Raw genomic sequence first — 11,919 nt, 5'->3', positions numbered from 1 at the left:
ACTGAACCAACAGGTGAAAAAGGTTAATCTATTGGTGTTATGATCTCAGTTACCGCAGGAAATTGGTTGCCTTTATAATGGAAGCAAGGAGGATTTTTTCTAGAACCCAGGAGACTTTCTCTGGAACCCAGGAGATTTTCTGAGGTTCCCTTCAATACTTCCATGCCAACAGTAAAGATCAATGGAAAGCTACAGGAACTGGAAAAAGGCAGGACAATTGAGGATTCAGACCATTCAGAAGGGAAGGATTGAATCATTCTACCAGTAAAGAATCTGGATGGAGCTGTGGGTTCTGGCTGTGGGCAAGGAAAACAGGGAATAAGTGGGTGAAGGTGGAAGCTATAGACGTCAACTCTGACCTCGTGAATAACTACAGAAGCCAGGACTGGTAGCTTTGCATATTTTCTGCTATATGTATGTGTTTATTCTAACTTCTCCTTCCCATTTTAATTTTATATAACACTAGGTGGAGGTCAACTTTACAATGTAGTCTTTAGTGGGACCTAAGACTGAAATTGAGGCCTAATTAATATAGGCAGCAATGGATTCAATGACCGTTGGGATTTGTGTTTTACCTGGGGGAAGGGCAAGAACTTCACTTATCAGAGGGTTAGCTGTTTCTGGCTAAAATGTAGTTTATTTGCTGGGCAGGCGTTGAAATGTGTGTAGAATGGTGCATATGAAAGCTGAGAAGTCAAAGGGGTCGACTGAGCTGCTTATGAACTTATTGCTTCCCAGCTCCAAATTCATTCTCCAATTGCACACCCAGAGTGCTCAGTCCTTTGACTACCTTGTAGCCCCAGCCCAGGAGCCTTGGTGATCACCTTGCTGCGGTCTTAAGAGGCACACCGCGTGCTTCTGGCTTCATGCTGTAGCAGCCCACAGCCCTCACCACGCACACTCCCAGGCATGACCAGGCCTGACTTTGCTGCCCCCTGCAGGGCTGTTCCTGAGACCTTTGCAAGGTGGGCAATGTCCGCTCTGGCTTGGCACCCGCAGAAACATTCCAGCTTCCTCAGCAACCTGCTTACATGCCTTGGCTTGCCTGTGTCCTAGGTGATTGTTTCCTGTTTATCAGATGACCCTAAACCAGTTCTGGCACAGGCAACCCAGCGAACGTTCTCACCAGCCAGTGGTTGTCTGCAACCGCACCTTCTCCAAAATTCAATTAACTATCAAGTTAAGAAAAAGAGAATTCCATTGAAGCCAAACTGAGTATTATAACCTGGGAAGCAGATTCTCAGAGAGCACTGAGAACTCTTCCACCTGTTAGAAGTTGAAGGCATAGACTTATGCTTTTTTTTCTTTAATTGATTCTATTTTTTACATAAAAAGTTCAGTAAAAATTGGACAAAGTAAAGCGATTTTTTTTTTTTTTTTTTTTTTTTTTTTTGCGGTACGCGGCCCTCTCACTGCTGTGGCCTCTCCCGCTGCGGAGCACAGGCTCCGGATGCGTAGGCTCAGCGGCCATGGCTCACGGGCCCAGCCGCTCCGCGGCATGTGGGATCTTCCCAGACCAGGGCACGAACCCACGTCCCCTGCATCGGCAGGCTGACTCTCAACCACTGTGCCACCAGGGAAGCCCAAGTAAAGTGATTTTAAGTAGTAAATCAATCTTATCAACATAGCACAAGGCTGGCCGGAACCACAAGGCAGCCTGCTCTGGAATATTTACATGATAACACATTAAACCTTGCAGGAGAACTTAAACCATCCTTACAAAGTCTTCTGTGATCCTAGCACGCAGAGGCTTAAAAGCAAAACAAAAGCCAAAAACCAGGAAAGACAAATTATTTTCAATATATTCACATATACATTAAAATATAATACAGAACGTCAGGGTAAGGGGTCGTGGGTGGGGATGCGCATGAGTCTGTGCGCTGACAGCACGGCCAAGGAGGAGACCCAGCCTTGAGAGTGGGGTCAGGCCTGGCCGGGGTCTCGGAAGGGAAGGTCTCAAGGGCCTAAACCCTTGCCTCAGATGGCCTCTACCGACAGCTCACAACCAGGGACCGCTTGTTGTAGATGGACCTCATTTTTGTGAGCTCATTCTGCAGGTTTGAATTCCCCAGGGTGATGTGTCATCAGTAGCACAGCCCTGACAGTGGGGTGGGGAGAGAGGGCCCACGGGACTTCTTCTCCCCAGAGTCTCTCCTACCAGCTTGCCCGTCCTCCCACCCTGGCCCTGAAGGTCACTCTAATTCAGTGTCCCGTTTGGGTTTGTAAACAGCCCCAAACCTCTGCATGTACTTCTTAATGTACTCCTTGGTTTTGTGTCTCACATCCTCATTGCACTCCAGGTCCTTGGGGTTCTTACAGTACTTCAGCTCCTTATTCGTAACGCCGTGAGTCAGCTTGCGAGCTAGGTGTTTGAAATCTTCAGTTGTGGTAATTCTTCCCACTTTGCAGTCAGGTTTCCAGTAAGGGTTCAGGCACTGGACGATGAACTGGGACATCTCTTTTCTGAATACTTGTTTGCTTTTCTCAGCCAGCTCACTGGAGGCGTCTGCTTCTGCTGTCTTAGGCTTTTTTGAGGTCTTCATGGGATTTTCATCATATGTTGGGGTTCCCAGGTCCATCTCAGCTTCATGCTCAAGGCTGGCATCCTCTCCTGGGCTTTCCCAAGTAGGAGGGTCCCACTGAATCTGCCTTGTGATCACATGGGAGTAGTAAATCTTCCCTTCTGGGTCTCGGGCTGTCTTCCAGTTGGGAGGTAAGACAATGGTTTTTGGTTTGGAAGGAGATGGGGGTGGTAAGTCCAAGAGGTTATTTGTCACAACCTTTTCAGGTGGCTGTAAGGGCTGAGGCTGCCCTGGTGCAACTGTTGTAGTCACGGCTGTGGCTGGCTGCACCACCACTCCTTGTGGGTGAGCTGTGAGAATCTGCTGTCCCTGGATGTACTGAGGACTTGGCTGGGCATAACCCTGTACAACTGGTGGAGTTGTCTGTGAATAGGGTGACGTCACACCATAGACAGTTGGAGCAGCCTGTCCTTGATGATATAAGGTTGCTTGAGACTGTGCAGGAGAGTACTGCTGCTGTACACTCACGGACTGTTGGTTTGAATCCCAAACACCATACTCCTGTCCCTGGACTGGGCCTGGGGCTGGCACTGGCAGGACGGTGGTGACCCTGGAGTCTTGGTGTACCACACCATCACTTTGGGCCACATACTGTGAACTGGAAGCCTCCACAGGGGCTGCCACATGTGGCACCACTGGCACAGGTGGAGGGACAGCAAGGGGTTCTGTAGAATGTCCCACCAAGGGCTGAGAATGATTATAAGGAGAAGGAGAACACACAGGATCCATGCTGGGTGTGGGGAGGAGCACCTTTCCAGCATTAAGATTGCTGGGATCCACATAGGCCTGCATGGGGTAACCTGGTGGGTAGCCAGCAAAGGGGTGATGAGGGGCATGGTAGCCAAGAGAGTCATAGGGCAGTGGAGACGTCACTCCCAGGTTCTGCATCTGCTGCTGTTTTTTTTGAACCTCCCGCTGAGCTACCTCCTGCTCAAACAACTTTCGATGCTCCTCTGTAGAAAGTTGATTGCGATCTTGAATTCGTACTTTCTTTTTAGAAGTTGGTGTATCATATCTGCCACCTGGCCTTTTTGTTCCCCGCTCATAGGCAGAAGGTGGTGGGGAGAGGGAGCCCCTTCGTTTCCTTTTCTCTTTATTTTGAGTTTGTTTGTCTGGGTCTCTCTCTCTTGACCTGTTAGGAGTCTTTGGGGCAATTGTTTGATCTCTGAAGCCAACAGCATCCCTTCCTCGTTCGGTTATTGTGCTCTCCTTTTCAGTTCGCCTTTTCTTTGGAGTTTGATATACCTCCTTTAGGTCTTTCCAACTGTCCAGGAGCTTGGTGGCCAAATCAGTTATATCTACTGTTTTATGTGGCTGTTCCTGGCTCCTCTCGCTCTCCACATCAGATACACCCTCCTCTTCATCTTGGGATGGTGTTTCCTCAGCAATAGGTTCGTCTAGTTTTGTGCCATTGGTCTCTTTAGGCTCTATTTCAGTGTCAGCCTCTGGTTCAGATGTGGGTAGCTTAATGGCCTCCACAGCAATGTCACTATCAACTTTAGATTCAGGCAGCTGTTGTGTGAGTAACTGTTGTTCCTCTTCTTCTATAGGGACGTTTTCTAACTGGTCAAGGTCCTCTTTGCCATCCTTGCCTTCTAGCTCGCTGGTAGCAACAGAGATCGCACTGTCCATGCCATTTTCACTTGTAATTTTAAGTCTGCGAAACATTAGCTTCTTGGGGGTGTCTGTGTCAGCTTCTATGCTCAGCTTGGTGGAAGGATCAGGTGTGTTGAGCGGTGTGTGAGCATGTGATGTATTCTCGCTAGAATACCCATCTCCTTCACTCAGCTGAGGGACAGCAGTCTTGGTTTGAGACCAACGTTGAATAATAGGAAGCACTTTGCTTTCCTCCAACATACTTTTAGCAGGAATGGGTAAATGTTCCAAAGTCTTTATAATCTCTTCCTGAAGCTTCTGGTTACTTTCCCGGCCATCACGTAGCTCTGCCATCCAGGTCCACAACAAAGGCAGCCCATGATGTTCCAGAAAGGACTTCAGGCAAGACTGTGAATGTGTGTTCTGTATGAGCTTGAGACAGGTAAGTTTCTGTTCCAAAGTCTCAATTCTAACCATTAGCCAGGATAAGCTGAGCACCTGGTTTTTATCAGAGAGACCCTCACCATTCTCCATCAGAGCTTCTAGCTCTCCATCCACCGAATCCTTCTTCCAAGATCGTTCTTTCTTCATTTTCCCTCCTGCTGCTCTGAGGCTGACTCTGTTCTCTCCTCCCAGGTAACCCCGGCAATTAGCCGACCCACAGAAACATCTCTGTGCTTCCTTGCCATATCTCTGGAACCGATAGTCAAATGTTAACTCTGAGCCTGAAGGAACCAGTTTGGTGGTAAAAATCCCAACTCTCAGTTGTCCGTTCACAGTCCATTTTTGAGTCTCACAGTTTGGTTCACAGCTGTGATTCATGAACCGGGAGCAATTTCCTTTCTGAGTGGCATCTATTATCTCATCATTCTTCAGGGCCATGAAATAGTAGTGGATGTTTCTGTTTCGTGCATACTCCTTTACCCGGGCCTTAAACTCTTTATGATCAAGTACCTCTCCACAATATTCCAGGACGAAGGTGTTTGAAGGAAGGTCTTTAACAGCTCTCAAGCCCCAGCCTTTCTTTTCTGTGAGTATGACTTCCACATCTGCATGCTGTTTTCTTTGAAACCGTCTATTGGAACAATAATCCCCATTTGGACAACGAGACGAACATTCAATCATGAGGAGACGATTAAGACAATCTTCCCCACATGCTATTTCACCTTGAGCTCTTTCATCTTTAGAAAGAGGTGTACACTCACACTGCATTCGCTTAAAATCCCGATGGGATTTATTCTTCTTTCTTTCTGTTAAATAAACATTTTCTTCAATCAGATCAAAGTAACAAGGCATCTTCCCTTGTTTGGCACATTCCTTCCACCGCTCCGGGTCCCTGAAGTCCTCCATGACACACGAAGGCCCAACCAATGCTGAGCCTAGAGGCACTGCTGTCTCTCCCTGCTCTACCTCCACTCTAACTTTCTTTCTGTCCTGAAGCTCACCATCACTCTCAGAATCACTCTCCAATTCCTGTCTCCTTTTTTTAAGAGGCCCTCTATCTTTCCTATCATTTTGTTCTAAGTTTTTTGAAAGATCTTTCTCCTCACTCACAGCTAAAGAGTCCTTAATGGAATTGCTGCTTATTTCAGGTGCTTGCACGGACCCCTTGTCCTTCTGAAGGGACAGAAAAAATTTATTGGACTGGTCTGAAAAGCGAGATCCTCCACGTTGATCCCAATTCTCCTCCTCTTCACGGTCATCTGTTAAGGAATCTGGTACCTGCCCTTGAATTAGATCATACACAACCCCAGTTCCAGGCGGTCTACCTGCTGATCTTGGATCCCAGTAGCCGTTGGCTTGCCAGTAATTACATGTCCCACTATACTGTTCTGCACTTTGCTGATACTTATGTCCACCACAGGCTCCATAGCTGCTGTCAGGTTGCTGATATGTGGTAGTAGGCTTTTCTTGTTGAGAGAAGTCCCACCCTAGGTTTCTGAGCTCTTCCGATGATGAACGGAAGCCATCCACTCGGAAGATCTCACAAGAAGAAAAATTTGACTGTGTTTTTCCCAGTCTACTATCTGGCCTGTTAGGGAAAGTGGTCTGTTGCCGAGACTTACTTGAGACATCTTCAGAATCATCAGGAGAATAAACTGGCAGCTCTTCTTGCTGCCTAGAAGTTATTTTGGCTTTCACTGCTTCCTCAGAATTTGGATGACCTAGAGGGTCAGATTTTATGTCTGTATGACTTGTACTATCAACCCCATCACTCTGAGGATAAGCAATTTCAGACATGTGATTATCTATCTGTTTTTGGATGGGCTGTGTAAAAGAGATTTCTGAATTCTTCTCTGTTGCTTTGTGAAAGAAGAACTTCTCAGTTTGAGGACAGGCTTTACTTGCTATGCTCTCAAATTTTTCCTCATATGAATGCATCCTTGGCTCCAATCGCTCATCTTCCCTGTGGTCAGAATAGTGTCTGTAACTTTGACTGCTCTGAGAAGAACAAGGACTTGTTTCTTCCATGGGCAAAGTAGAATTCTTTGGCACAACCACCATAGACTGAAGATGGTTTCTTGGAATACTGCTATCATCAGAATCTGTATCTTCCGAATCACTTGAACTTTCGGAAGAACCAGAATAATCTTCATGGACAGTGGATACAATCTCTGAGGCATGACCACTACTGTCACATTTTAAGGTATTTGTTACACCATCACTGTCCTCCATGATTAAATTCAAAGCACAAGAAGAAAATACAACTTCTGAGTCATCAGAAGTATGTGCCTGTCCTCTTCCACCGTCTTCATCTAAAGAGATTTCTGGTCTTCCTCTTCTATCAGGCAGTATGGAGTTCCCTTCTTCTTGAGCCTTTTGCACACATTTCCCAGATAGTCCATTATTATGCCTGTTTTCCCAGGAAGCAAATCCTCTTCCTGAATCAGGAAGGCCACTAGCTACTTCTATTATTTCTTTCTCTGCATGCTTTAAAAACTCTGAGCTTTTACTCTTCAGCACAGCATCCAAGACTGGAGATGTATTCTCTCCACATTGCAAGAGAGTTAAACCGTCTACGTTTGTCCCTGGTGGAAGACTCTGAAGAGATGAAGCAATACATGAGCTCCCTGTAGGTGGATATAAATCATCAAAATGATTAATAGAAGCTGAACTAGTACTACCAACACTCTGCTTATATTCTCCACATGCAAATTCTGAGTGCTGATCTGTCAGACTTCCATTATCACATATAACTGTTTTTGATTTCAAATGCACGTCCATGAAGCTATTTGAAGAAATATTCGTTACTAAAGGCTCAGTATTTTCAGCTCCGGAATGACACAAAGAAGGGGGGTTGTCGTTTGAAGTACAGTATATATCTGAATCATTGGTTTTACAGCAAGAAACTCTCACATCAACTGGTTCTTTAACTATTGTTTTGGAATAATCTATAGTCATAACTGGCAAAGATATGAGTTGATCCTGGTGTGGCGACACTGGAGGTTCTGTTTCTCTAAATGGGCTTTCTGACTTACTGTGCTGCATGCGAGTATCATCCAAGTCTTTTTCTTTACATCTATTAATGTTTTGAAATCCATTTGATGAAAGCATGCACGTTTTGACCAAAGGGGATACCTCTGATCCAGTCACACTGTCATCAGAAGACATCAAAACAGTGTCACGTTTAGAAGTGCAAAATGTTGCCAAATCAGATTCTGCCCCAGGAGATCCGTTTATATTAAATTCGGTGGGACAATAACTTCTTAATTGATCATTCTTCACTTTACATAAAGAGTCTAATTCCTTAATACTATCATGGCTATCATGTCCTATAAATTCAGACTTAAAAACAGGTGATTCATCTAGCTTTTTAAAAGTAGGTGAATCATTTAATCGATTTGATGGAGGAGACCCAATCTTCTCTCTTTCAGGAACTTTACTAATCACTCTTAATTCACTACCTTTTGAACGAGGAGTCTGTAAACTAAAACAATGAGACTGTTTGATTTCCTCATTCAATTCTGTACAACAGAAAGAATTTTTAAATTTATCAGACTTGGGTGCAGGTTTTGAAGGGGGCAGATTTATAACAGGAAGCACTCTTACCGTGCTTGGAATATGATGACCCGCGTCGGAATCCCTGTTCATTAGTGGGAGAATAACATCTTTTCATTGTTTCATTTTCTGAAGTCCTTTTGGATTCTCCTTCTAATTTTGAAGAATCCTTTCCTCTTTCTTCCATCTCTAAGTAAGAGGACTCAGTTTTACAGTCTCCATCAGATTTAGAATAGGAGGATGGCGTCCTTAGGTCTCTGTAAGAGCAAGGAGGAGACGAGGTGCGCCTTGAGTATGTCTTCTTGTACTAACCATCCAAGTCAGAACTTTGTCTTGACCTGTTATCTGTGTATGGCCGAGACTAGCGTGCCCTCTCGATAAGGGGAACTCCTACGGTAACGACCATCATAATGAGAGTCGTCATAATGGGATCGTTCTGACCGAGAATAGGATGAAATAGTTCTAGAACCTCTGTCAGATTTAAACGAGACCTGCTCCGCCTTCGCTCTCTCTCTGATCTACGGCGAGAAGATATATAACGAGTATCTCTTTCAAGTTTTGAGTAGCTAAAATACTTATCATCTCTCTCTGTTTTAGATCGTGAAGATTTGAGGAGGTCTGCTTAATGTGTAATGCAGATGCACACTGGGCATTAGGGAGAGAGAAGGCCCGAACAGAATTCTGTGTTTAATTTTTTTTGTCCTGCCTTTACATTTTATTCCATCAGAGGTATGAATGCCAGAGGGGGATCCTCTTCCAAGCTTGCCTTTCCTTGGGTACTGTCCCTCTGCCCTAGGGTACTGTTAAGAGTTCTCAACACGCAGTCATCCCTCAGCATGAGCAAGGAATTGGTTCTAAGGCTCCCCCTGCCCCCCCAGTCCCCTGCGATTGCTGAAGTCTCTTATATAAAATGGAGTAGTACAGTCTGCCCTCAGTACCCCGGGGCTCCACATTGGAGGATTCTGCATCCGAGGATTCAATCTACTGCAATTCAATTTATGGTTGGTTGAATCCGGGGTGCAGAACCCGTGGATACAGAGGGGTAATTGTATTTCACTCTATTATAGCTTAACAATTCTGGTTAAATTTACCGTGTTCCGTCTCCTGGTTGGACCTAGATTGGTAGAGGTGTGATGACTTGCTTGAGTTTGGGACAAAGAAGTGAGCATGAGTAGCACTTTCTCCCCTCTCTTTGGGAATAAGCTGCTCACAGAAAGCATGCATTGGGCCCCATTTCTCCATAAGTCTTACAAGGGCAGGCGGCAAAACAGTCTGGGTCCAGTGCTGTCTGCAGCTGGATGCGTATGTCTGTATCATTATGGGGCTCAGTGTAAGGAAGCCCTCTTTTACACAGATATAAGGCTGAAATTAGAGAATGAGTGTTATTAGTAATAAAGATAATACATCATGTTCCACATACCTCTTGTCTACTTATGAATTACTTTAGAACCTGGGTGGGGAAGAGGTTAACATGCTTCACTTAAGGGAAGAAGCTTATTACTATTTCTTTTGATAAGTTGAGTGTGAATTGGTTTTATCACTTTCTAGGCTTGTTCTATTCATAATTAACATATATTGAAACTTACATTAATATAAACAAACAATCCTGCAACATTTGCTGTCAGAAAATAGATAAGGGACAACCTTCAAATCCAACTTTTGTGTAGTTGGGTCTTCAACTATAAGCAGGTCTTAGTTATTTCTCTAAGTCTCTTATGCTTTTCATGGTGAGTTGAATATCTTTATTATAAAAAAAAAAGTTTCTCTGTAAAGCTAAACGTTTTAAAGAACCGATACAACATATATAAGGGTCCCAAAATGCTCACTTTTCATAAAAATGACATCTATTTCCATAGACGAGTTCACCAACATCCTGACAGCTGATGGAAAAGTGACACATAGGCTTTAGGGTCTAGATCACAGATTCTGTCACCTAGGAAGCTTTCAAGTACAGCAAGTAATAGAAAAACCCAACTGAGAATGGCTTACATAGAATGAACCAATTAACTTCCTTTGAAACTACAGAGATACATGTTGCTAGGAGTGAGACTAGAAGCTCACATAATGTGACTTAGAACCTAGTTTCTTTCAGTTTTTAACTGTCACTTCCCTGGTGTTGACTGTTTTTGGACAAACTCACTCCCTCCCCTCCACCCCCCAGTTCATAATCCTAAACTGACTTTGAGGAACTCTAAGAATTACATGAATCCTTTTTGTGAAACAAAGAGAATCTATATCATATATTCAGCGAAAGTGTCTAAGAGTCACTGATTGGTCCAACTTAGGTAATCGTGCCAATTCCAAAACATTCAGAGATGGCACGTTCAGATTGGCTCTATGAGTCAGGGCCTTTCTCTGGGGCAGGTGAGGCCCATTTTCTATCTAAATCACAACCGTGAGAATGGAGGGACGGGGTAGGTGTTGAAAAGAAATTCAGGCTATTACTCCAAGAAGGAAGAAAAATAGATACTGGGCAGCCATATAACAGGTATTCATTATAGCTACTTCCAGAGTCTATTTCCTATTTACTCAAAGAAATTTAAGACTCTAGGTAACCCCGAAGTTCACATATTTTCTGCATGTTACCTAACACATTTTTAGAAAATAAAAAAGGTAAAATAATGTGAAACGATTTAATTTCTATAAGTGATCTTATAATCAAAGACATCTTGCTACAAAAGTGGAACTTTATCTAAAGGATTTTATATTCAGTAAAGTGTTCACATTCAAGAGCAAATTCTCATTCTGATGATTCATGAAGTCACTTGTGATATTCCTTCTTTAGTGTGGTGTTTATATAAAAACATGAGTCTCTAAAATTGCCATGGCAAAAACACATATTGAAGCTTGATAGCCTTCTTTTCACAAAGCATGGTTTCCATCATTGTCTTGGATCACACTGTACCTTATGTTCATTCTCTGGTACAGAGCTCCAGCAGCTTTTTTTTTTTTTTTTTTCTCTTGCCCTGCATCTTAATCTTCAAGCATTCTCCTACAGTCATGTCCTGGTTTTCCCTTTGTCAGCCTCCGCCACTTCCACTCCCTCCTAGACTCCTAGTACTTTTTTCAAGCTAAAGTTCTTTACCTTTATCTGCTAAAATCCAAGAAAGAGCCTGTAGTGAAATGAAGACTTGCAGTTTTCCCCACCTGCTTAGTTGCTTGCAATCTGTCTTCAGCCGCTACAATTTGAATCTGCCTCAAGTTATCAGTGGCATTAATCTTCATCCTACCAGAATATTTACATGGTTGATAACCCCTTTTTCTTTGATCCTCTTATCTGATTGGTCTTCCTCTGTCACTCCTAAGACATAGCCATGTCTTTCTGTTCTATTAATTTCTCTCACTGCTCTTTTATGCATCAAATAGACAGGTGAAGTAAAGCTCTGAAAGTACTCACTTTTCTGGTCTCAATCTTTCAACTTCCTCTTCCATTTCTTGTTCCATTACCACATTGACTATTCACTGCTCAAGACATGTCATCTGTGCTTTTTTCCAAGGTTCCCTTGGAAATATCTTCCTTCAAGGCTAAGCTTAAATAATTTCCCTCCATGAACTCTGCTCTAGTTTCCTCCAAGCTTGAACTACCTCCAACTCCGTTAACCAGGTCCATGCTCTATCACCAGCTCTTGACGGAATATTTGCGAAAGCTCTCTAGCTAGTATCCCTGCTTCTTGCCTGTCTTCTACTTGTTTCTCCGTACTACCGCTAGAACTGTCTGTCATACAATCTGAACCCCTCATCA

General features: G+C 43.8%; 1 protein-coding gene across 1 annotated transcript; it reads right to left on the bottom strand.

Moving 5' to 3' along the window:
* Positions 1-2,018: 2,018 nt before the first annotated feature.
* LOC307195728 (histone-lysine N-methyltransferase SETD2-like) lies at positions 2,019-9,401 on the bottom strand (the record flags this gene model as incomplete). Its single annotated transcript, XM_079940116.1, is given in 6 exon segments — positions 2,019-8,198; positions 8,200-8,484; positions 8,488-8,539; positions 8,541-8,661; positions 8,664-8,798; positions 9,269-9,401. Coding segments are annotated over 6 exon segments (6,732 nt in total). The 3' UTR covers positions 2,019-2,192.
* Positions 9,402-11,919: the final 2,518 nt, after the last annotated feature.

This window comes from Stenella coeruleoalba, assembly GCF_951394435.1.
Source record: "Stenella coeruleoalba genome assembly, chromosome: 13".
NCBI classification, from domain to species: Eukaryota; Metazoa; Chordata; class Mammalia; order Artiodactyla; family Delphinidae; genus Stenella; species Stenella coeruleoalba.
This window is presented reverse-complemented; position numbering and strand designations above follow the sequence as displayed.